Below are 26,898 nucleotides of genomic sequence, written 5' to 3'. Positions count from 1 at the left end.
TAATTTTAGCTTGATTCAATTAAATATAAAAAATGGAGTATTTCAAAGCTCTGGTTCAGCAAAAGGCTTGAGCAAACATTTACAGTGTAGTTCACAGACAAAAAAGGGAGATTCAATTTCATTTTTTACTGAGCTCCTTTTGTACGTTATTATATTTGCTTAAATTATTCCAACTACTTGCTAGATGCAGAGGATTTCTTTCTTTTCTTTTTTTTTTTTCCCCTTCCCTAAAACCCTATCTGATGTACTGGCTCAACACACACATCATTCTAAAGATTTATGTAGAAGATTGATGCATGGTAATTAGTAACATCTCGCTGCTTTCAGTATGATGACTCATAATAATACAGAGCATACTTATTTGTAACGCTGAATACATATATATAAAATAAAAAACTAAAGGGCTGTTCTGATCACATAGAATCATTTATTTTTGATGAAATAACTTATTAAAAAAACAGAACAAAAAACTGCAAACCCTTCCAAGCACATCTCTCCCAAGCACAGGGAGATTCAAATCTTGTGTAATAGTTTCAGATCATCTCTACTACAAATTAAAGGTATAATATTCTGCTTGTAGGATTCTGGGGAAAGATTCATTAAGATATGTAATCCGCGGGCAGGATGAAGAGCTCTACCTCTCCAAAGATCCAAACCCATTACACAAGCTACTTGTTTGTGGTTTTTTTTTTTTTAAATAATCACTCCACACTGTTTTACAGAAATGTAGCATATGACGAATCAGAAATGGCTCTGTGAAACTATCACTTACTGCTTGTTGTGTTGTCATCCTCATTTCTTGCTGTAGGGACCACTTCTGCAGGCAGCTGCGTTGTTGTACCTTTTGTTGTTCTCTGTGTAGCTGTAGTTGGAGGAGGTGTGGAGCCTACTAAAGGAAGGACATTCAAAATAGTTCCTCAGTTTTTTACACACACACATGCACAAACACACAAAACATACATCCTGCCTTGCCTGCAGTCTAGTTTTAAACACTGATTTTAAATTGAAGATCAACGGGGACAGGGCTCCCTTCTCTCTAATGAAACCCCCCCTGAACTTAAACCTGCAATAGTGCAGTTATGAGACCTGGCTTGGAGCTTCCTGGTCCCTGATGGCTCTCGAGGCTTCGAGAAAGTGACTACGTGTAAATGAGTCCCCAGGCCAAGAGGCACTGCTGCTCAGTCCCTTGATTGACCTCTGGAACAGCCTCAGCAATTAGCACAAAGAAATTGTCACTCACCACCAGTTGTGACAGACACAGTCGTATCTTTGACTGTAGTGGTCGTTGACACTGAGGACTGCAGTGCTGTCACTCGTGAAGTGGACGTGGTCACAGCTTCCACCACTGCAAGAGAAGCATTTTTATTGATTCATTTTATCACATTTAAATAAGCATCGCATACCTCTAGCTGCCAACTCCCACAAAGGCAGTCAATTTGCCCCTTTGGGGTCTGGCCCTCAGAGACCTTTCTTGCCCGTGAGTGTTTCGGGAGGGCTCAGAGCACACTTGGTTTGTATCAGAGGGAGGGTTTGGCCTGTGCCCACACAGTCAGCAGCGGTGCCCACCAGCCAACCCCTGTGGGAAGGCACACGGAGGTGCCCTCTCAGTGGGCTTCTGATGCTTTTCTCATAGGCATAAATAGCACTACTGCTTTCTCCTCTGTGGCAAAAAGCTGTAAGAGAAATTTCAGTGAAACATCTGAAGAGCTCATTCACCGAGAGGTGTCGGGCATTTATTAAATGTTTTTAGAACAGGCATAAACATCAGGGTTTTAGAAACATGAAAGAACTACAGAACAATTTGAAAAGGACTAATTCATGTCATGAACATAACATTCACAACTCCTCTGGCTGCACCTTATTCGCTTCCATTACTAGCGCTTTAAGTGTATTCATCTTTATTATATCAGTACTCTCAGCTCCAAAACAAATTATTTAGTATGTTTAGTTAGCAAGAAACATAGTCCCATTCCAAGTTTTCTTCCTCATGTGCATCACTTTAAATGCAGCAATCTTTGACAGTTGAACTTACAAAAGAGTTGGTATTTAGCCCACATGAATGCAATGTAGTCAGTAGTGAACTTTCATAACTACAGAGCTACAGAGAAAAGAGAATTTAACATGGTAGTTTAAGATGTTAAGCCAGGCTTCACCTTCTGAACCAGATTTTTCTCTGTTAATTCATAGCTTTAGGACTTTACGGTTGATCTAGTTAAAAAAATCACGAGAGTCAGTCTTTTGAAACTGAGAGCACTGGTTCCACCTCCTCGCCCCATAACGTCAACCTCGACATTAATAGTCTCAAGAAGTTACCGATAACTTTTTCTGGAAGTGACAGCTTTATGCACATATATTATCTTTTGACCGAGGCCCAACACAGACACACTGTCTAGTTCTTTACTCTTAAAGTCCATGTCCTCTTAAGTCTACACCCATCAAATTGAATACTCCCTGGTACCATATCCCAAACTGATGCTATTTCCCAAATTATTCTGACAACTTTTTGAACTATGAATATTTAACTCATTTGCTAATGTCTGATCATGTTTTAACCACTCCCCAAGCATACAGACTCACAGAATTTAAGCCTTTTTTATCTGAAAAAAAAATACAGCCTGCCCCAGTTAACCCCCTCCTCACTAAGATTCCTCAATCCTTTCTTCTTCTCAGACTTATGTAAGAGCCCCATGGAAATACACTGCTCTGCAATCACCGTAGAGGAAACAATCTGCCTGATTTGTCCCAGCAGTTGGAAAAGATGAAAGCTAGAGAGGCAATGGGACCTTCAGAACACCAGATAACAGAAAATTTGGACTCTTACCAGATTTTAATGTTGATACAACAGCATTGACGGTACTGTGTGGAATTTCAGCTTCTGAAAAAAACACAAAAAAAGAAACATTAGTTTTGTCATCATCTGGATCTATTTAGCATTACACAGGCATACAAGGCAGAGAGCAGCATGGGACTTCATTGAAAATCAAGTTCAGAAGCTTGTTAACAGAAACAACCCAGTCATACAACTCTGCTTGCAACCTGTACAAGTTGTATCCTCAGACTCTTAGCTTTGCCCTCACTGATCCAATGGAAAGCATCTACTATGGCCTCCCTCCTTGGGCCACAGGTTGCTTTTTTAACAAGTGTTAGCTTCTCTTAACACTGGTGTGGAGAATACCAGAGCAATTGAAGGTTTTTGATCTCCTCTTCTTCTTGAGTACCGCCATAGTTGCTCCGAGTCTTCAGGGTGGAGGGTTAACTAAAATAACTAGTTGCAGATGTGAGCACCCAGTCTCTTGTCCTAGGGCAGGAGAATTGCTGCTGTAAGCAATTAAATGTAGTTAGTGGTTCCCTGGCTAATGCAAACACTTCAGGAGGGGTCTTCGGCATGAAAGTGATCCCTGTATGTGAGGGTAAGAGGAGAATTCACAGAACATGGTTCAGGAAGCACCAGGTTGAGCAATGATTGATTTTCTACATTGCCCTCAGGGCAGTGCTCCAGCTCCAGGGATTTTATTGCAATAAGTGATGGCAGTTTGAAATATCCTAGGTCAAGTTAACAGATGAAAATCTCCAATATTATAAAACAGACAAAAATCATCATAACAAAAGCAAAACAATTTCTAGATCTCCTGGCTGTGCAGAAAAAATATAACAGCATCAACTGCTACACGACAGATCGACTCAACTAGAGTTTTGGTTTCAGATAAGACTTTCAGTCTTCTTTCTGGGGTGTCCATATCCTTCTACTAAAAAAAATAAAGCTAAGGGGGTGATGAAAGGAGTGAAAAAGCCTACAATGAGTCAAAAAGAGCTGCACTTCACAAGCATTGCACACCACTATGAGGCCTGGAAGGGCTACACGTGGGGAGGAAAAGCACAGCTCTGCAGCTGAGCGGAGAAGGAAGAGGGGCACAGACTTATCCCCCGGTGCTGTCAGGTTTGGAGCGTGACATTAGGAAGCCGTAACATCGCCACACTGAGTCAGGATGGCATGTCAGTGTTCTTGTGCAGCTCCACTCACGGTAATATCTGCTGGTGCTCCCTGTTTTTTGGCTGCGGGGCAGAACAGTCAGCTTCGTTCCATTTGCTCAGTGCGCTGCGCCACAGTTAACATTTCACGAGCTCCATCCAAGGCCTGCCAGAGTCACAGATCTAACACGGGGAAAAAAATTACAGAATGCACTCGCTAGCTCTGCAGGCACATTTTAAGGTCAAGGCAGATGAGCCCCTGCATTTTCACTTCAAGCAGCATATGGTGCCATCAGCCCTTTCGGCACCTACGTGCTTCTGGTGGGTCTCAGCTGGGATGTTGTCTCTTCCCAGTGAGCCTCCTCTCGTGGGTGTCTCTTCTAGGCATGCTGCTGCCTTCATGATGTCGCATCGCACCACATGCTGGCCCAGTTTGGTCAGGGCACATCTTTGTCCCTTTGTGGGCTTCATCTCCAAAAGGGTGCCCTACCCACCTCCGCTCCAGCCTCGTTACATCCAGCAGTCTCAGCACAAAACTCCTACCCCTTCTCACCAAAAGCCACGTTAAATTTTGTCACCGTGCCACCAAAGGGGTCCAGCACAATGGAGTCACACACGGCTACCAAGACCTTGCCCATCAGTCCCCTGTAGGACTGCCCCAGCTCTGCTCTCCCGTGCACACGAATGCAGTCAGGCTGCGCTAAGCCCCTCGCACAGGGCATCTAAAACACTCTTCTTTCCTGCTGTTTAGGTACCCAGCCAGAATAACAGTTCATAACCCACAACTGAAATACTTTGAAGACAAATCTTACCCAAACAGACCTAAAAGCAGCCTTGCTTGGGGAGCCTCCCTAAACATTGAACATTTTTCCATCTCTCCATTCTCATAAGGTCTGGTGACAAAGCTCGTGTAATTCCCCGTGCCACAAGGCCACAGCACTAAGACAGAATGTTTTTTCAACAGTGCCTACATTTCATATGGTTTGTTATAACATCTCCCAGCAACTACAGTGTCTGTAACACCAGCTAAATGCACCGGTTGCCCAATTAGCTCGTTCCCTAGGTCGACAAAACTTTGTAGAGAGCCCATTGTAACACTTTCATTATTCATCCTTTAAAGGTGTTCCAGTTAATAACCATGTTGATGGGCTGGGATTTCCTCAAAACTAAAAAAAAATAAAAGTGAGAAATTAAGTCAGTTTTGTTATGAATCAGCAGTTGCTGATTTTATCACAGTCTAGAGAAACTAAGATAAATTGGATTAGCAGAGTAGAATAAAGTGGAGTTTTATGAATTAATTGTTGCCTTAAAGTGTACTTAATTATCCATCATTTTAAGAACAAGTTGAAAGCAGCATGCAAAAATGCTTAAAACTAGCCAAGATTTTGGGAGAATTGGTTGATTAAAAGCACCGATACAGCTGACGGCTTATTATGCTCTTATTTGCAATGTTAAGTTGTGACTAAAGAGGGATGGGGGGGGGGATAGAAGAAGGAGATTAAAAGAGATTGAGAACAAAACTCTGACCTACTATAAGCTGTTGCCAGATGAAAAAAAGAGAAGAGAGAGAGAAAGATTTGTTTTTTCTGTTCATGTCAGATTGACTGCTGTATAAGATGAAGGACAACCAACCAAAGCTACAACTGCACTGTTTTGGGCAAATTTAGACGCAGTGATTCCTTTGATATGGAGAAAGCCACTCTGCTGTGGGAGTAACCAAAATCTACTTGGCAGCAGTTCCTTCACACAACCCTCTCCTATTTGCCATCCTCCCTGGCAGCGAGCTCGGCCAAAAGAGCGTGGGTGACCTGTGATGTAACATCCCTGCGCCTGGAGAACACGTGTGGAGCCGGGAGGTGCTAAGGCACGACATTGGGCTGAATAAAGGAGGGTGGTGGTGGCACTGCCAGGTGGGAGAGCCACAAAGAAAAGGAAAAACACGTCTAAAAGTAGATAGAGTGAGAAGTCAGAAGGACAAGAAAGATAACAGGATGGGAAGAAGATGAGAGGTCTAGGCAGGAAGGTCCAGAGACAGTGAGACAATAAGGGTAGCAGGGCAAGATATGAATGAATGAAGAAGAGCTGATAAGCATTTGACCCCTGACCATGAGGCCAAAATGAGAAAAGACAAAATGTAAATTATTTTTCTTTTCCTTTCAGGTTCACAGGATGTGCCTTTATTGTCTTCTCTGGCTTGGATTTAAATGGTTCATTTGTTCTAAAATTAAAACAATAGTAAATTCAATTGTATCTGGTCTTTAGGCATGATTTTAGAACGATCCAAGTAAAACACTAAATGAACTTTCTTTAAAAATTCCACTGGAATCCCTGAGTTCAGCCAGAACTGACCGACAGCCACAGTTGTCCTAAAACTGCAAGTTTTTGATGTAGGCTTCGATCTCCAAGGTCTGAGCCTGGAGCTCTCATCATCTCTTCCCTCTCTCTGTCTCATTATTTTAAACTTTACACTGGGAAGACTAAGATAAGAGGGTTTTGACCTTGTGTTAATTAGGTGCCTGCTACTGCTATAATCAAGACAGAAAAAAAAAGGCAGAAAGGACTGCATGATATTACATCAGCAGTTCTGTTTATGTGTTACAGACTCGCACAAAGCACTAAGTGAGTTTAAAACACCACATACAACAGCTAATACAGAAGTGAATGCCAAAAAAAAGTAAAATGTAAACATCTTTAGAGATAAATGGATTATTCAAAATATGTCTTGATTTTATTCATTATATGAATTAATGAACGCTGGCCACTTTCATATCAGTATCTGATTTTGAAAATAAATGATTTTTATTGGAAAAGAAACTATAACCCCAGAAATGGTGAAATGGCCCCTCTCTAACTTGACTTTTAACTTTTAAACATTTTTTAACTTGACCTTGCAGTAGGCAGGCAGGAGGATATGTTGATATTGAACCCCCTCCATGCAGATGAGCCCTCATGAGGCCACAGCTGAAGCACTCAGCCCAGCTTGGGGAGCACGTTGAGAAGAGCATGAATGCCTGGAGGTGGGGGTGTTACAGAGGACCACAAAAGTCATCAGGAGTTTAGAAAAAAATGACCTCTCAGGAAGGACTACAAGACTTGCATTTGTTTAGCCTAGAGAGGAAAAGATTAATGGAAGGCAGTGACAGCAGCGCTCACATAGCTGAGGAGTTCTAACAGAGAAAAAAATAAGCAAGCTTCTCATTACATCTGCTGGGAATGAAACTAGAGGTAACAGATAAAGGAGTTTTGGACTAGAAACATTCCATTTTTTTTTTGGTGCTGGGTATGTTATTTCCCTACTTCAAGGCCATAAGCAGATCTGCAAGTGGTGTTTCCCATATTATATTTGCTTGTGTGAACCCAGGCCTTTAAATTGCGTGCAAGACACGGAAAAGTCCAGGCTGCTTTCTTGCTTTCTGTCTTTCCACATCAGCAGAAATATATTGTGGTCTTTTTCCAGGAAGCAAACGATAGATAGTCCTGCCAGTCCCACTACCACTGCGGAGCCCCCTGTAAGTGCCTGCGGGCAGGCTGTCCGTTTCATCTGACCTGTCATCCCTTCTGCAGAAAGGCACAGCTGTCCTTGCAAAAAGAGCTGGTGCTGATAATTCTCAGGGTTACCCATGAATTGCTGCTGCCTGACGATGTACACAACCTGCTTACTCTTACCTCGGAGCTCTGCTGTCTATTACGTTTCCTCTTTCGTTTTCATTTATTGCTGCTTCATCTCTTTATTCTCTTACCTGGTATTTCCCCAGGCCTGGCGTAGTTCTTGCACTTCTTATTTCTGTTTTCACTCCTACCCATTTCTCTTTCCTGCTTCACTGCCTTCTACCCTAAATCTTGAGACAAATTTCTTTCTTCTTTTGTAATGAAATTTTCTGTAACATCCTCCAAAGAAAAAAGTGCTTTACCTAAACGAGTAGCTCATCTTCTGCCAACTGCCCATTGCACAAACATCACTCTCACACGCTCACAGCCAAAACAAGCTTTGGGTACTGCTCAACCCTTCCAAACAGAACTCAAGTGCACCTGAATGTATTAATTTAGGGGTCAAACTTAGGCTTTAACTCTTGGTGTACCAACAGGCCTTCAACACGGGCCTTCTATCTGGTAAGATTCAGCAGCTACACGGTTTGGGGCTTTCCTCCTCAGGAATGTCCCAGGGTTCAGACTGAGTACTCTAAGTGGTTTTTAGGAATCCTGGGCACATCTTCCTGCACGTTTCAGGGTAGTGTTCTGCCAAGATACATCGAAAGTATCTTCAAAGTAGCTGCCACTGATGCTTGTGGCTGTTTTCCAGTGGTATTTTGACGCCAGCCCCACTGGGGCCCTGTGCCCCATTTTCCAATCAATAAAAAAAGGGATACCAGTACGCTCTTCTTTTCTAGACAGCTACAAACTGCATCACCCAGTGGCACCACATGCTAGCATTAAAGGAGTTTTGCAAGAAACGGGGAGATCTGCAGTTCAAGATTTCAACTGCATCTGTGGATCTTCCTGAATAGACAGTAAGAACACGGATACAAGCTGCAAGGTTTGCATTTACAGCTTTCTCAATATTTTGCTTTGTTTGGAGCATGTGTTCAGCGCAGAGTCAAGCCTCTGAAAATACTGCAGAAAGCTGTAACTGAGGGCAGCGCAAGGAAAGGGATTCATTTTCAGTAACTGCTGTTATTTCAGTCCTCCCTCAGCATTTCTGTAAATTATTTTAACTCCACTAGATGCAGCCCAACCCCCCCCCAAATTGCACAAATAAGAGCTACCTAGTACCAAGAGAAATGCATTGCCAGGAAAATTGCAGGTTCAGGTCAGGCATGGTTTTACGACCACAGAATTTTACCCACTCTGTTTGGATAAATCCTAAGAAAAATCCTCCCTGCAGTACTTCCAGTTTTATCTGAAGTATTTTGTTAAGATTGAAACTAGGACACAAAACCTCCCAAAAATCAAACAACAGTGCTGAATTGTTGTCATAGGTTAGTTGCTGGTTGTCTATAAATAGCTAGTCCATACTATGAATATTAACTAAAAGAAAACAGCAAGCAGAATTTTTTTAGAAGAAACATAGGTGCTTCCAAAACACAAAACCTTCCACTGGAAGAGATTTAGGGGCAATCTTAACAGTATTGTTTGAAAACATCAATTCCATTATTCCTATTCAGTACCTCTAAGACCAAGATTAAGAAAATCTATAATTTAAACATTCAAGAATTAAAAACAAATATTAAAAACACAGAAGATGTGAACCTGTGAAAATTTTTTTTTAAAAATAATTAATTTGATATAGCTAATTTCCTTCTCATACATACAGCTCTTCATGACTCATATTTTACATCTTTCCCCGATGGCCATATCGGCTATTTTCTTTGTAGGAATTCAGGTTCTGATGCAATCCAGTGGATGGCCAGAGCTGATAACAGTGCGCAACAAAGGTGGTATTCAATTTAATAAAACCATTTTAATAAAACCATTTGCAAATTTCATGAAATTGAAGTAAACCCTGAGAAAAACGCACAACCTTCATGGCTTTTTATCTCTTTGGTGTGTTAAAGCAATACACGACACAGGACGTGTTCGTAAAGGTACCTGCACGCAACTATCCCCACCACAATAGCGCTTGGTGAAGGAAAAGCCGTGTCCCTAGTGACGGCCCCATGCTGGATCGCCAACAGCGCAACGCTGCCCCAAGTCAGGATTGCTGCTGCCCCTGGGCTGCAGGCCGGTATCGCCGGCTGAAGGCACCCGGCAGCAAGAGCAGAGGAGAGGAAGGAAAGGGAGGGAGCCGCCACAATTTCTCCCACCGGGAACAGGACGAAAGCAGGAAATGAAACTTTGGTGCCAGCGCTGCCCCGGTGCTCCTCTGCTCACCCGCATGCAGCACCAAGCATGGCCCAGCACCAGGCTGTAGCTACACCGTGGTGGCAGGGATCTGCACCACGAGGGTGGTGAGGCACTGGCACAGGCTGCCCAGAGGAGCTGTGGATGCCCCATCCCTGGAAACGTTCAACATTGGGTAGGGCAGGGCTTTGGGCAACAGGGTCTAATGGAAGGTGTGCCTGCCCGTGGTGGTAGGGTTAGTCTAGACGAGCTGTAAGGTCTCTTCCAACCCCAGCCACTCTGTGATTCCGTGATTAGTTACCCAAGCAAGCAGCACAGTTTCCATAAAGCTTTCTCAAAGCACCCCGCAGCCAGTTCCTGCGCACACTCACCCCACCAAAAACCACTAGAAAAGCATCTGATGAGGACTGGCCTTGGCTAACGTGGCCGTAGGTTATCAAGGAGTTCCTCCTCAACGAGAACAACAGTGGAAAGCACTGACTGAGCGCCCCCGTGTTTTACCTAGCACCTGCAATAAGCCAAACACACACCAAGCTTTACCTCCCCAAACATGCGGCCACCAAAATCTGCGCCAGTTTCATCGCTTCTTTTATAACCTCAGAAGAAATGCAAACTCCCAACCGAGCGCACCTAACTGCAGCTTTCCTCAGTGCGCTTTCTGCTCCTGCGCGAAACCTGGTGGATATCTTCATTACTGTGTGCTAAAGAGGGATGAGCACGTTGTTCGCGCTCCATAAAGTAATAACTGTGCTCAGCATGATCATCAGCACCCCAGCCTGCCTTGGGCAAAGGCTCCAAGCTCTCTTTATTTAAACCTGTTAAACCTATTTAGTAGGTTTTAATTAAACTCTTTAAAGCTATTTAAGCCACCAGATTGTCACCCTTTGATGGTGATATGTTTGCCTGTCCGTGTGCAAGATAAAAGGCAGGAGTTCCTAAGGGTTATGTTATAGGATGAAAAACAAACTGCCACCCCCCTTGCATTAGTCATGCCAAATCAATTTTAAAACGTCTTTAATGGGTGCAGTTTCATATAAGAAAGAGCTTTTTGCATGTTGTGCATTGCTGAGCAGAAAAGGAAAAAGGATAAAAGGAGAGCCCCTTCCCTGCACAGGAAAGAGCAGGAGCATCGGCGCGAGCCACCCCCGCCCAGAGAGCGGAGAGCAAATGATGTCCTCTGGGTAATGCTCTCAGTGCTTTTTCCTTACCATGCTATTTGCAAGCCTATTTTTGTTTCCCAGAAAAGAGCGTGCTTGGGCAGAGCAGATGTCAGAGAGCACGGGGGGAAGCTGAGCCCAGGTCAACGGGCAGCTCTCCTTTGTGATGTGCCGGTGGTGCAGCCACTGGTAAAACCGTGGCTGTTCTGCTCTGGGCTTTCTTAGCCCTGCGCTAAGATCCCACCTCGTCCCCAGCAGTGTGACTAATTGTATAAATCAGGAAAGGGCTTCTGCAGCGTCTGCTGCGATGTACTCATTTTTAGCACATCCGGGCCCAGCCCATGCACTCACTCCAGCCGCACCCGGTCCTGACAAATGTCCGAAAGCATCCGGAGCATCAAAAACCCATTCCTGTGAGAAAGCTCCTGTGGAAACATGGTGAGTTGCTTCTGTCACTAATGTAATTCCATGCTCAGTTGAGCCCTCCCTCACCTTTATCACAACATCCAGTAGGCAGGCTGGACGGTACCAAATGTATGAAATATCCCAAAAGGAAAGCCCAAAATGGGGATGGGAGTACGGTCTCACAGGAGTCACATTATAGGCAAGGATGAAAGATGTGCTTTGGAAAGATCTGGTTTCTGTAAGTGGCACACACACAGATGAGAAAGAGCCCTTCATCTGCAAACATCTCACAAAGCTGACTGATAGAAATCCAAAATAACACAGGTGTTCAATCTGATACAACAGCTAAGCTCAGATGCCAAATCAAAGTGTTTTTCTCACGTGCTTTAGATTCCGAAGCAGGAACTCAGAAATGAAGTTCTTAGTAGGAGAACACCTGAGGCAGGGCTCAGCACGGAGGACCTACGCTATCAAAGAGCATTGGGAACTGCAGCGGCAGCCCCACCAGCACCCACGCTTACAACCAGCTTCCTAGTATAGCTTATTTGGGGTACTCAGGCTTGTCCAAACTCTGGGTCCCAGTCAGTGCACTGGGAAGTCACGGAGAGCTGGGAGCTGATCACCTCATGGTGTTGAACATCTGTAGGTGTCTCTTGTACTATTTGCCCATAAAAGTGCAATTTAGTTCCCTCTGAAGATTATGACTATTGCAAATCAATTTGCACTTCCTACTCAGATCCTTCTGGTCTTCTCCTTTGGCTGTTTCTTCCATAGATAACCAATCCTCATTTTCCAGTATTTGGCCTTGAAAATTATATTTTCTGCCAGTTCGTGGAAAGGCAAGGCGAAAGCAGTTTGGGAGGATGCAGTGCACTACAAGGAAGTGTTGCTGTAAGACAAATAGTGCACTAGTTCACTTAAGTCCAGCAGCACCGAGATGCACCAGCCACACGACTCACGACTCCGTTAGCACAGGGAGCAGCATGCAACGGAAATAATGGGTTCCTCTGAAGCCACAGGAACCAGAGCAGATAAAATGTGCTGAACATTTCTTCAAAAAAGAAAAACAGTCCTGCACTGGGCAGCTCTCACCTCTAATACCTGTGCTGTGCATTTCCCTCTCTGTCATCAGCACGTCTCACGGGTAGGGTTATTTGGCATTCATCTTCAGTAAGTTCTTCCTCTTGTTATACGCTGAAAGCTACACTAGCCAGTTGTTCCAAGCGAAGCCCACAGTTTGGGAAATACATTGCTGCCTTCTGAACCACAGCAAAGACCTTAGTAGACTGTAACTACTTGCTCAAGTCAGAAAAAACTTCCTAAAGTGAACCTAAAGCTGCTGTACTGTAGCAGCCTTTCAACCAAATATCTATCGTTTCCAAAACGTGTGTGTTTTTTGGCAAAGCAGAGTTTAATTCTGCAGAATGCCCAAAAAGCTCCATAACTGAAAGAATTAAGCATTTTCCAGAAAGAAATTTCAACAGTCTGGTGCATAAATGAGTAACTTTTACCAAGTTGTATGCTGGCCCCAAATATTTCCTTCATCGTGCCACAGACTTCTGCCTTTATGACGGTCTGTAGATGTCAAGATGAGATGAGTTTTGGACAGCTGGGTAGGAGTTTCAGAGCATCTGTGATTCTAGGGCAGTATTTTGGCTTCTGGAGACCCTGAATAACAGTGGAAGATTAGTCATGAATCCTGCCCAAAGCCACTACTCATTCCCAGATGTGACACAGCTTAGAATCTGGGGTGAAAACGCTTGAGTTTTTCACTTTTTGTCAGAGCAATCCTTGACTCGTTCCCCATTTCATCTCGCAACCCTTGGTGGTATATTTTTGCTTCCACAGCCTTTGAATGAGTTCACAAACACTGATATTTACCTCACCTATATTGGTGTGATATATAATCCATGCTGAGATGAGGAGGGGTAATTCATCTATCAAAGAAAGATGACTTCAGAGTGTCCTCACACTGGGATAAATAACAGCTTGCATATTAACATTTAGAAGGTTATCAACGCTGTATTTCAAATAAAAGCCTAGACTCAATGTTGAGAATGTGAAGTGGGAAAACTAGTAAAAAAAATTACCCTGGTCACTGCAAATAATTATCATGCAATGAAAACATGCCTCAACAAAAAAGTAGTGTATTTATAGAGGAGAATAATGCAAATTCTTGACCAGAAAGGTTAGTAAATACGCTGGCACTGTTTTCCTCAGACTAACTAAAATCTAAACCTTTTGCTTTTCTTATCAGTTGTTGCCTCAGTCACCAAGCCTGTCAAGCCCAAATATGATATTAATCTCCTGCTAAAGATTACGAAAGAAGACATCTGCAGGAAGCATAAGCATCTCATTAATATAATCAGGGATTTAATTAATTTAACCCTAAAATTTTGATTACACTGACATTCCTCAAACCAAGTACGACCCTGAGAACTCAAGGCATTAAGACAACCTGAATGTGCTTTTTGAAATGATTATATATCTTGGAGAAGTCTTCAGAGAGCAAGGCTGGTGTACTGCTCCTATCCTGGCAAAACGTTTAATTTCATTAGAGAGATAAGACAAGGCAGAAAGGTTGCAGCAGATAAATATGATGCACGACCATGTGCCACCAGCTCTGTGGTTTCAGCAACCTGAGACACGTTGCTATCTACAATGCACAGCTAACACCCAGGTGCACGTAGTGCTACTGGAAAAAGAGATTAAAAGTTGTTGTAAAAATTCTCTGTTGATAAATAGACCAGGATTTTCACCTGTACCAAAGTCAGGCAAGCATCTGCTGGCCACTTAAAAGCAGTTAGAAAATCCCTTCCCTGTTATTTGCATCACATAACATTCTGTCGAGCCTCTTTTCCTCTGGCAGGTAGGTCTGTGATGTTGGTAGGGCACTCAAGAGTCCACTTTGGCAAGACAAATGCCTAGGTATCACCACTGTGCTGGGACAACGACAGTGGTTTGTGTGGCAGGGCATGGTGCGACTCCAGGTGTCAACTCCTCCATTTAATTTTGGACACCTATTTTTAGAGCTCTAGCTGAACCCAAAAGTAAATGTTTACCTTCTAGTGGAGCCCGGTCTGTAATTCCTGATTTGTATTTGGAAGTAACAGCTGCTACACACACACAAATCCAACACATTCTCTCCATCTACAGAATCGCCAAATTAAAGACCCATTAAAGGGTCTTTCTCGAGTTTGCCTCAGCAGAAGACACAGCCCCCCAGCATGAGCAATAGAAATGATGATGTTGTCCCCACATGATTTTGGGGACTCATCTTTGGCCTGGCGTGTTAGCTTGGCTACCGAAGGGTACCAGTTAAAGTCGCTCTCTTCCTTGGGTTGAAAGTTTCTTAAAGATTATTTTCATGTGTATTTTTGCAGGTTTTTCACACAGATCAGACAGATATAAAAATGACTGGACACCGTAATCAAGGTCCTTTCCTATTTAGGAAAGCAAAACAAAATATAAGCCTCAGCGGATCTTTTATCCTAATTTGTAAAGGTCTGAAGATTAATAAGAAATTTTGGTTTTAAACCAGATGAAAGAAAAAGATAAAGAAAATAGTCTGGTAAATTTTCAGATGAGACAACCATTTGTTGGTTCTGTTGTACGGCATTATGCATCCTTAGGTTTGGAGCTGCAGGCAACATGCCCTTCAAATTCAGTTTCTATTTATTTTGGCTGCAAATCATCATCTCCTTATCAAGCAGGTATTAAGCCATCTGCTCCTAACCTCAGTAAATGCAGTAAACTTGCATTCCAGTGTGGGGCTAAAATAAATGGTTTTCTTTTGTCCAGTAGTAAATGCACCTTTAAAACCCATTAGGCAAAATTGGCCCACCATGAGACAGCTTAAAGAAATGAAATAGATGTGGCAGCAGGGAGGAAGGGGGAAAAAAGGGGGGGGATTGGAGGGAGGGAAAAAGTCTGTACCAGAACAAAAACTCAATTAAAGGCTACGATAAGCTCCAGCACTACAATTTGATTTCTGAGAAAGCTAGTCTTGCAAACTGCTAGGAGGGGTGGAAACATCCAAAAGATTTTTTCACAACAGGGAAACTCCCAAGACATTCAGAGTTTGGGTTCAAGCAAGCTAAAAGCACGAAAAGGCAGGTCGTTATCTAAACCCTATTGACGTTTCCCAAGTTTTCAGAGATGAGAGCGATCCGACTGTGAGAGCCTGTGCATTGGTGGTGTCTCCCAGAGCACAGCCATGAATAATAACCCAGAGTAAGGGGAGACCACGATCAAGTTTTAACTGCCCAGAATGGTTAAGTTAGTGCTTAATTTTAAAATTTATTTCTTTAAAGGACTTGAAGACTTGTAACCTGAGAGCAAGGGAAGCAGGAAAAGGAAAGACTATCCATCTCCTCTAGTTAACGTAGACAATAGCAGAGTTAGGGTGATTGCAAATGTGTATGATCACTACAGGAACCCTGCTTTGGTGAAACATCCCCTCAGGCTATGATAAACCACAGTGTTGTAGGGCTGGGATGATGCCCCAGGTGCTACAGCAAGCCCCTGATGAAGAAGGGGTTGGGAAGTGCCTAGCTTCAGGTTGCTCCATGCTGTAATGGAGCAGCTCCAAATCATGGCATTTGGACCAGGCTCTCGATGCCAAGTTTTGCTCCCAAAAAAGTGAAAAGCACCCTTGTTTTATTTTGTAGTGCCATCAGTTTTAGAGACAGTGAAAGGTGCTGTTCATTGTCAACAGAGGTCACTAATCAGACATCAATAGATTCACCCGTAGCGCATCCTCGATGCCAGGCGGCACGATACAGCATACATAACCTGAACACATCCAGACTGATGCTGAGAGGGGTACAAGCCCCTTCTTTTCTGCTGTCGTTTCTGTAGGAGAGAAACCTGGGTGCCCAGACTGGAAGGAAGATGTGGTATGCTACGGACACATCACAAAGGGAGAGAAGCATTTACACTGGATCACTATCCTTCCGTGATAAAGACCCATTCCAGTGCAGTCTGTTGTTTAAAGCTGGAAATGCTATGAACCAACCCAGAAAGCATTTCAATTTGAGATCCGTTTTGGGGCAGTGAAGAATAGAGTGCAATATGCTGGAACTGAGAACCCTGGGATGAGCATGAGGGAAGTCCTACATTCAGCACATCATTTAGCTCTAAAAGGGTGGATGAAAGCCTGGAGAGCAGAGGCAGGTTGTCAGGAGGCCATCAGCCTCCACATATACTGGAGGCTGGTCTCCAGTACATACTGGTCTCTACTGGCCTCCGGTAATTTGCTGGCAGAGGGTAGGTCCCACCAAGAAGTAGGGACTCTGAGGACACAAGATCCCAAGATGAGTTAGAAAACTACCAAGAAAGCAGCGCCCACATACAGGCTGAAGGTAAGGCATAAAGTTTGGAAGCCCTGCAGGAGACTTGGCACAGTCTCTACTAAACACGACGGAAACACCCTTCTGCACGGTTTGAAAAAGAAGCAGGGGCAGGCAGCTTGTGTGCATTACATGACGAGGCTGCAAACCCACATATTACTTGTCTTGGTAAACTTTGAAGACAGAGACAAACTACCCCAAAACCTGGTAGAGGGAGTATTAAAACACTGGGGTGTGATTTGACCTTCTCTATATTTTACTGAGCTTAATATTAAAATACTAAAGGTGTTTCTAAGCAACCAGAGAAATGCCTTGCTGCTGTCTCCAGTGTTCAAAACAGAGAGCCCGAACACGCAGGAGGCTGATATCAGCCTCCTTGTGATCTTCAGAGGATCAGAGCCTGCTGTTACAGCCCAGATATACAGAACGCTGCAACGATCACAAATAGTGGAAATCCGAAGACTTCGGTCCAGCCTCATATATCAGACAGTAAAACTGCTTCTGCTTTAACAGGTGACGCGTAGGAAAAGTCCAGGTAACCTGCTTTTAATTACTCATTTTTAGAGACCGCACAGAAAGACAGAAGCTTGACCAGATTATGTTCTTTTTCTTGGGCAAGACAGACAGAGACACATAATCCAAACACATTCTTCATTTCTTAACGTGAGTTTGCCAACAGAATTTCACTACCATGTTTACCTTTTGATAAAGCATTTTCAAAAATACTTCTACAGAACCAAAATTGTTCAGAGCAAATGTATCCTACGTGCAATTTGCTTATTCTCTGTCATCAGTTCTGCCCCGTTCACATCACGCAGAGGAGGGAAAATCCTTTTTAAAGAAAGGGTAGTGTAAAACTGACAGAATTCCTCCCACCCCTGCGTGCTGCCTTCTGATAAGCTCTATGGACTTTTGTGTTAAATATGCTCCTTTTGATCCAACTCCGCTTCGCTTTTCAGAAGTTGTGAAATTAAAGGTTCAACAATGACAGGAAGGCTATTTTTACTAGGAGTAGCAGACAGAGAATAAATAGTACCTCAACACAGACTTCTGTGGCTTGTACTTAACATAGTTTTAAACGCAGTTCTTTCTTTGGCACAACATTATTTTTAATCTCCTGTATCGATTTTTTTTTCAAAAAAGCTGTGAGCCCAGGCTCACATTAGCTACATCACAAAAGACATGTCTAGAGTTTACCACGTAATCTGAGCAAAAGTTCATTAATTGATCACTTAACCTGGTATTTTATTTATCTATTTTTACTTCTGACTCATAAAATCATTTAGAGGCAATCTACGGGCATTTATGGAAGCTCTGGTTCTGAGTGTGCACGCCAGAGGACCAGCAAATTAAAGTGCAGGTAAAAAGCAGATTTGACTTCAAATGCATCTTTTGACAAAGGTGGTGATAGATTCTGGTCCTTATTACAGATTTTCTCACCCTTTCAGGATTTTCTAGCTAATTCCCCTTTAAAAGCACGATCTTCCAGGCTGATGAATAATGAAAACAGCAGTTCAATGACCATGTGAACACAGTGAAGCTTGATTAAATCTGTGAATCTCAGAATCACTTTAAAAAGATACTGCACTCAGAAAGTAACATTGCCCCCAGGCGTGCATCCCTTATTATCTGGCACCCGATAAACGCCTTAAGTCCCCATATCTTTTTGGGGCAAGCCCAAACTTGTTTCTCAGAGACACCCCCAGCCAAACTTACTGCTGGCACAGAGCCAGGGACATCCATCAGGGCAGGTTTGATTTCCAAACGTTCACCAAACCTGACAGACGTTTCAGTTTCCCCTTAAAGCCCTCTCTCCAACGGATGCTTCAATTCAACGAATAAAAAAAAGGAACAGAAAACCTTTGTAAATACAGCGCTTTTAACTCCTCTCAGATAGAGGAGCTTCACGACGCCCAGAAAGAGGGCTATGGCAAGAAGCACGATGGCAGGAAAGTTTTTCCTAGAACACAGCTAAACTCAGGTCCTAGCTAGTACCTTCTCCTCCTCCAGCACGCAGTCTTTCAACCACTACACCTCACAGAAAACAACCAAACAAAAAAATCAGAAGGGAAAAAAAAAAGAGAACACCCATCTAACGAAAGAAAAGCTTTTGCTCACAGCCTGCTGAGGTTAAAACAGCCAAAAACTTACGTCCCAGGGCACAGACGCAGAGCGCAGCTAGGAGAAAGAAGGCAGTCCCCGGGAGCTTCATGCTTGGTGGCAGCAGTGGCAGCAGTGGTGCGGGCAGCTCTCCCTCACGCAGCTGGGCAGGGAGTGCTCTCTCGCTCCGCGGCAGGCCTTAATTACTCCATGGAAAAAGGTGTGTAGAGCCTGTGCCTAGTCACTGCCCATTCCTGCTTATTTTGGGGACTTTGATAAAGAACAGGAGGAAACACAGCATACTCCCTCTGGGAGTTCAGCACGGAGGAGATTTATTGTTTCAGTCCTTACAGGAACTCCTTTTCTTTGGCAGCCGGCTGTGTTTTTGTTAATACATTATTTTGTTCTTCTTCGGCCAAGAGGTCAGGAAAGTTTCTCAACAGAGGCAAGACTTTCTTTAGAATAGGCTATACATCACCGCCTTTCATACTGTACCTGGGGGCACTTCTATAGGGGACATTTGGTAGCAGCGAAGGAGCCTGGTTAATGGGGGATAATGCACTGGGGATGGAGGGGCAAAGCAGGCAGCAAAAGCCCCCACCTGCCTCCTCTTCGTGTCCTTTTAAGTGGCCTTGGGCAACAACACAGCCAGCAGAGGACGTGCCTCCTGAGAGCTGCCAGCCCTGAGGGGACACCAGCACAGGTCAAGGCTAGGCCCCGAGCAACATGCCCCGTGAGGGACAGGCTCCGGGCCTGTTATTAGCCCCCACACACACCTCTTTGAACAACTTCCTAAAATGTGAAGAATTTCAACTAGCTGTAACGGATTCTGGTTCATTAGCAAAGGAAATATATATATATACATATATATATATATAAAATTTTCTGCAGAGGTACCTGCAATGCTGACTTGCTGTGCCATGTGGTGAAAATAAAGTCCTCAAAGTTCCCCTAGGGAACCCATGTAGGATCCGTGTCTTCTCCTCAGGTCCAGCTGACCCAGGAAACTGTGGCATCCCTTTTTCTCCCAGCCATTTCCATAGAGGACACAGAAGAGTCCCCAACAGAGCTCTGAAGTCAATAGCTATCAAAACATGGTCTTGCAGTGCTCTTATATACTGTGCCTTAATGACTTTATGCAGCTGACAATAATTACTGACAAAACTTCAAACCCAATGAGAACACCTTGCAGCATCTGTCCTCATCTCCCTCTCTGTCAGCTCTCAGGAAAATTAAGAGGAAAACCTGACCTCACAAACAGCCTGACTTGTTAAACAGTCAACTCTACTAACTCTACTTACTGTAGTAATTTAGGTTTTTTTGTTTGTTTGTTTGTTTTGTTTTTGTTTTTGTTTTTTTCCCTTATGATTGTTGCTCACCATAAGGGAAGTTTTGGAACAGTTTCACATGCAGGAACTCCCAGGAGCTAAGCCAGTGCTTCCAACAGCGGTGCTGTTTTATTCATGTGATGAGGAAAACAGTAGCAGATCAGCCTCGTGTGCGGAACAACATTTGTTTAGTTAAAGAAATTACATTTATACATCTTAAGACTGTGACACATCCTCTGCCTATTGCAGATGGCAGAAGCTGGTGCTCAGTAGAAATCTGATGGTAGATACTGAATTTCTGGCACTTCATCTGGATAAGTATTTGCTTCTAGGAGAAATGAAAATCTGCAAGTTGTCCTTAGCAAGGCTGAGCTTTCTCCATCATTGGAAAGGATCTCACCGTAATACAGATGTGACTAAGAGCAGAGGTGGGGCACACAATGACACTTCTCAAGGGGGTTGGAGCACATGGCAGGGAGCTAGAGCCAGCATGCTGTTTTTATACTCGTTCTGTGCCAACATAGGACATGAGTTAGCATGGCCCAGAAAGCAGTAACCACTGCAGCAGAAAGCCTTCAACCAAGAAGGTAAATCTGAACTTGGAGAATTAACTCATCCCAGGGTAGGGATGTTTCTGATGTGGTAAGAGGAGCTCTAACCTTAGACTTACTGCGCTGCCAAAATAGAACCTGAAATGTTCGTTCTAAAGAATGATACAGAAAGGAATTTTATTGGCTGTAACGAAACTTCCTCAGCAAAATCTAAGAGGCTTGAGGACAGGATGCCTCCCCTGTTTTTTGAGACCCAGAGAAACTGAGTGCCTAAGAGCGTTGATTTGCTTCAGTGGTGTTCATGTTGAGTAGCAGCATCCGAAGGAGTCCTCAAAGCTGATGCTGATGGTGGCGGTTACCTGCAACTCAATGAGGGCAAAAAGTGTTGCATCTCTGCAGTAGGTACCCATACTGTGTGTATCAGAGTGGAGCAAGCTCCCCAAACTCATGCAAGGGGATGGGAGAGAAAGGACCACAGCTGTCTTCCACTGAGTCAAGAAACCTGAATTGGACCTCAGAGGACCCTAAGGCAGCTTCAAGAGAACTGTGGCCCCCTAAGAGACCCCCCGACATCAACAGCAAAGGCAGACAGCATTTGCAAGATCAAACTTGGTAGGACGAGCATTGGCACGAACAGGAAGGAATAATAATAGGAATAGAAAGGGAGCAGATGAAAGAAATCACCAAAAGAAAAACTCTGGCCAAGCTGAGTTGCAGCTTCTGTCTTGAAGTATCTGAGGTGTAGAAGAGAGATTCTCACTGCTCTTGTCAATGGAAACATATTTTTTTCTTGAAAAAAGAACACTTTTTATTTTTTAAAAGGTTTTAAAAATCTTCCAGAGATCTTTGTAGCAAAAGATTATTCCTCTATGTGTACAGTGAAAAAAACTTCTCTTTTCCTCCCTAACAGCAAATAAGTTTTCCTTGATTGAATAAATGTTTTTCTTTCTTTCCTCAAACTGAGAAATTTAGCTTCAGTGCCAATGTGTTCTTTGTTTTATAAAGAGAAATTTGGTCATCGGTAATGCTGCCAACTGTGGTATTACTGCCAGCTTTGGACTATCTGGAGTTTCACTTAGAGCCCCAGTACAAGTGGCTGTGTGACAGTCTCAGTTTCCACACTTTTTCAAGTGAGATTTTAGCCCTCATAGTTGCAGAAGAAAACTTGAAACATGACCACAGACTACTCTAGAGAATGAAAGGATTCTCTGTTTTAAAGTCTTTTTATTTTGTAGTCCAGTAATGGTTGGGTAGCCTACGTTATATATTTATTTTTGCCAGTGTGGTATTTCATTATTAAAGGGAAACCATTTACTGCCACAGTGGATTTGCAGTTAGAGATTTATTGGTCTCAGGCTGTATTTATATATTCTTTCTTAGTTCACATTGCTTGGAGCAAAACATTGCCTTCTTCTGCACAGTTCTCGTATGAGACTCAAATAATCCCCTTCAGATTTAGCGAATGTAAAAGTTTTACATATTGTTCAATATTCTCGAAGCACGGCTGCGTAAAACAGGAAATAATATGGACAGCCATGCTGCCTTGCTTTGGGCTATGGGCAATTTCCAGTGTGGGTACAAAGAGTAAATTTGTCAAAGTTTTTACGCAAGCAAAAATAAAAAGATACACGGTCTTCAATGATTTTCTAAAGTGAAGAAACAAACCTAGTGACCAAATTTGCCAGCCTTTCTCACTGATGCTTATTATTCCTTCCACTGAAAAAAGTAAGATAATCACATTTTTTTTGCTTTGCTACGTTTGTATTTCAGCAGATATATTAAAAATGATATTTTATCAGAAATTAACTATGACTTACCTATTACTTACCTCTGTATTTGTTTATACTCCCATAAGCAGGATTAATTTACATTGAAAAATGCAGTTGTAAACAGTATAGAAATACATTACTTAGTTCCATTCAATACATTCACAATACGTTACTTAGTTTCCATTCTTTTAAAAATCATTTTGGACAGTACTTGTTTTAGTCTATTACATATATTAATATTTGAATATAAAGTAGAACTTTAAAGATCTTGAATATAGCTGTACTAAACCAAGATATTTTGATGGTCATATATAGAAGTTACTCAGAAAATTCATGCCAGGGGACATTTTAAAATGTAGATATTTTGCTCTGAATCTTTTATGAAAGTACTGGAACATACCAGGGAATAGAAATGTCAGTGCCCAACTGCCAAGTATTAAAGATCAGGCTTGCAAATATATTTAAGTGCTTAAAAACCAAGATAGCCACCTTTCCTTTGTAGCACAGAAATGTTTAAATGTCACTGATTTGATTCAGAGCCAGCCAATAATGTGAAAAATTCCACTAAATCTCTAAGTGCCTGGATCCCTTTATGTAGGCACTAAAGACCAAAACACATTCAGCCTTCAGTACTCTTTCCACAAAAGATATGTTCAAGGCCAGAGCTAATATAATTACTAGCTATCACACTTGAGTATTGCGGGATGAATTTTGTTTGTTTTTGTGTGTGTGTATTTTTTTTTCCCAATACCGACAGCCTCTGTAAGGATATCCGTTACTGCTGAGTATGTTTTTCCTCTTCTTTCATACCTGGAACTCTACTGATGTACTACAGGGAGTGAAAATGTGCTTGAAGGAACTAGCTCAATGTTTATTCACTTGCAGTTGATTCAAGTCAGGAACATATTTGAACAAATGCAGTTGCCACTCTGTTTGAGTGCCAGATTTCAAAGGATGCTATATGTGTGATGTGGATACACGTCACTGTCAGCGGGCACAGCAGATCTGTGCTCCTGAGCTACCTCTGTGCACCTCTCTCTTACTGTGCACTCCCATTGCTGCTGCCAGACAAGCCTGAGATAGAAAGAGGGCTCTGCACTTACACTGTTCACCATCCTGTCCCTGAAAACCATACTTCCATCCTGAGCCATGTTTATTTCACAGTCTCGTGAATCATGAGTATCACTGAAAACAGTCCAATTTTTGTGCCCAGTCCTTATTTTCCTAAGCCAGCGGACAATGCAATTTTAATAGGGCAGCAATTTACCCTACACCTGCTGACCAGGTTCACTGGCTTCAGGAGTTACTAAAATCCCACCAACATGCGTGAAGGCTGTACTTGGCTGTTTCCTTTGGCTGTCGTTGTCCCTTGACTTTGTGAGGTCCCTACCTGGAGATGCAATGTGCTCCTTAACAACAAGGGTCCTTCTGATGATCCAGTTCTAGGTCCATTCCTTCTCTTTTTGTGAGTTACCGAGGTATAGGTATTTCCATCTTGCGGGTCAGAGAGAAGCTTAGGCATAACTGCAGAAATAGAGAGAAGAAGGCTATGGGGGGAAACATACTGCTGCCCCAAGTCCTTACATATGGGCTGGAGGAGAGCTGGAGGGGAGACCACAAACAGTCATTCTAGGGATTAAAAAAAAATGTGGGCTTGCAAACTTGAGCAAGGAACTTCATGTCATGTAAAGACTCACACGGAATATGTTTATAAGCTTCGCATCCTGTCCCAAGCTAGTGAAATGGGAAACAGTGAGTCAGTCTCAGGTTCTCATGTTATTTGAAACGCATGGAGTGATTACACTGTTGGCTGTCTCAGAGGAAACAAAACAGAAATATGCTTTTGAACCATGCCTTAATTTTCCAAGAGTCTGAATAAATCCAGCCACTATCTCTCCAGATGCATACCTCGCCTTCATTGCGGTAAACTGCAATGAGCTCATCCTTCTTGGGCCCGATTAGAAAATACTCAGCAGAACAAGGCTGCAGTGGTCCTCAGTGCTGAAAAGCGAGAAGTACCTTCTGTTCCAGCTGTACTTGTCAGCCTTCCTGGGCATGATGCTGAAGGACATTAACCTTCTGCCGAGCTGAGTTTCTGTGGCTTCCCTTTTTCCATTTGGTTTCCTCTGTACAAGCAGTGGAAAAATGCATCGGGTTTCTTGTTAGTCCCGCAAGGGGATACTCTGCATGTTGGTTGGTGTAAGCTATAGGTTTAACTGCCTCAGCTTTGTTTTCAGACCACTAGTGCCAGAAAAGAACATCTTAGAGCATTATAAAATATCTGATTATAAAGAGCCCGTTGTACCTAAACACAACACAGTATTATGGCTTTCTCAGCAGCCAACACTGTGGGTACGCTAGTAACCCGGCATCTGCTACAAATCCATGTTTTCATCCACTCGTAAAAGGAGACGCTGGGTAAAAAATGTGTCCATGCTCCTCGTCTCCCAGTTCTGTTTCTGTCCATAAGTGCTGTGAGACCTGAGCATCTTGGGCCGCTGCTCACAGCACCTGGGGACCTCCTGAGGTGGGAACCGGGGCTGGAGAAAGGGCGCATTACAGGGGCTTTGGCAGCTGTGCAGGATTTGATGTAGGGCAGAGAGGGAGTGAGCAGGCACTTCCCCACCAGCCTGACAGCAAGGAGCCAGAATTCACATATTACAGAAACAAGGCCAACTTACACTCCAAGATAACTCATAGGAGATGCTTTGCTGTGCAGCGCCAAGATCTTAAGGCAGCGTCTCTCTGCTTGCCACTTCTCCTCATGCTCCTTCTGCAGTCATCTGCCGTCTCGTCCACCCCAACCCTCAGCATCCGCAGGCTTGAGCTCTCTGTGGCTTCACCGCTGCGTGCAGAAGGGCTGTTGCTGCTGCTCCGCAGCGCCCGGCTCCCCCAGCTCTCATTCCTTTGCTGTATTTCAGACATCCTGTTGTTGCCATCGGGGCGAGCCTTGCTGGCAGGCATTTTTTGACACATGCACAATACAATGCGCGTCCGGTCTGAAGTCCGATCTGATAATAAGGAAACTGCGCCGGCAAGAGAAGGGGGTAAAATCCCTGTGTGGTGCGCCAAAATATACCCCCAGTATTTCGGCTTCCCTGCAGACCGCATATCTGCCCCTCTACAGATACCATAAACATTTTCCTGTTCTCTGCATTTCCACTTTCTGATTTGTTCAGAAATACAGGGGGGATTCAATTCTTTCCACGGCATGTAATAGCTAGGCAGCAACTGGCTGACTGAAAATAAAAGCATCTTGGGTGCCTGCTAAAAGCAGGTATTTCAGGTTACCTACAGATAACCGGAAAACTCACAGATTTTTTTCACACACGCATGGTTTTGCTGATTTGTTGTATTTCTGGGCAGTTTGTCATCAGGAATATACCAATTCACATCCATCCCTGCTTATACTAATCCAAATTTTTCATTAACCCAGGTGTTATTTAACTTCTGTCATCACCCACGGACACGGGGAGCCCCTTTCAGAGCCCTGTTCAGCCTGCAGGTGTTGCCCACAGCTAGGGTCAGTCCACAAGGGTCACAGCATGCCATGCAGAGTGAGCTGAGGTAGCAGCTCCTCAAACACAACCGATCAAACCCATGCGTTAACAAATTTACAGCCAAAAGCTGTGAAGTAGCGTGTTATATCATCGCATTTACTGCAGTCGGTTCAATGACAGAACAAAACTGCTCCTTTGCAGGTGGGGCAGTGGGGGTAGCACCGCACTGACAGAAAGTTCAGTTTTGCAGAGAAACTTCATCTACGTCAGGAGGAATGTAAAGCACCAGCAAACGTTCACGTACTCACTGAGGAAACCTAAGATATTTATTTTTTTAATTTAAGTGGTATAACCCTTTTCTGTGATCTTCATTGCGCAACAGAGCCTTACAAGAAGAGACTGTTTCGACAGAGCTCATAGCTGCTGGGAATCACCAACATGAACTGATGCTTGGGTCTGCTGCGTAACCGAGGCCGCTTGGATCAGGTCAGTACTTGAAAGCATAAAACATCGGAAAAGATGCAAGTGCTTCAGGAAGTAATAGCCAGACATTAGCGCTGCTCCAGCAGATTACCAATGAGCCAGGGGCGAGGGGAGCGATACCTGGCTGACGATCCACGGCCAACCCGTCCTTCGTGGCCTCCTCCCTTTGACCAAGCTGCTATACGGCCGCCACCCCTCGCTTGTTGGGTGTGTGGGGAGGCTCCTGCACTTCAGTCCTTCGGTTTTAGGTTGGTGTTAGAAAGACTTTCGTTTCCCCGTGATCCTGCTGTTTGGCTGGGAGGCCCCGGGCTGAGTCACCAAGCCACCTGCTGCAAAACAACAGGAAGAGCCACAAAATCCTTCAAGAATAACAATGGCTGGGAGGTGTCTTTATCCAGGGTGGATTGCTGGCTACGACAACATTTGCAAGTGTGTTGGAAATATGCT

The 26,898-nt window shown here is 43.6% G+C and overlaps 1 protein-coding gene across 7 annotated transcripts in view; it reads right to left on the bottom strand.

Annotated features, from left to right (window-relative positions):
* EMCN (endomucin) overlaps nucleotides 1-19,892 on the bottom strand; it is a 50,720-nt gene extending 30,828 nt beyond the window's left edge. For 3 of the 7 annotated variants that reach the window (XR_013950281.1, XR_013950282.1, XR_013950283.1), the window contains exons 1-4: nucleotides 18,872-19,155; nucleotides 2,822-2,875; nucleotides 1,241-1,345; nucleotides 773-889 (exon numbers count right to left, since the gene is read on the bottom strand). Coding sequence is in view for 2 of the 7 variants with exons in the window: in XM_080589520.1 (XP_080445646.1) it covers nucleotides 773-889; nucleotides 1,241-1,345; nucleotides 2,822-2,875; nucleotides 18,872-18,932 (337 nt within the window). In the remaining 5 variants the exon portion in view is untranslated. Of the gene's footprint in view, nucleotides 1-772; nucleotides 890-1,240; nucleotides 1,346-2,821; nucleotides 2,876-18,871; nucleotides 19,168-19,717 lie in introns of those variants that run through there. The other 4 variants (XR_013950279.1, XR_013950280.1, XM_080589521.1 and 1 more) reach the window with 4 other exon arrangements.
* Nucleotides 19,893-26,898: the final 7,006 nt, after the last annotated feature.

Source organism: Anser brachyrhynchus (assembly GCF_964034855.1).
Source record: "Anser brachyrhynchus genome assembly, chromosome: 4".
Lineage (NCBI taxonomy): Eukaryota > Metazoa > Chordata > Aves > Anseriformes > Anatidae > Anser > Anser brachyrhynchus.
The sequence above is the reverse complement of the archived record's forward strand: the minus strand, read 5'-3'. Positions and strand labels throughout refer to the sequence as shown.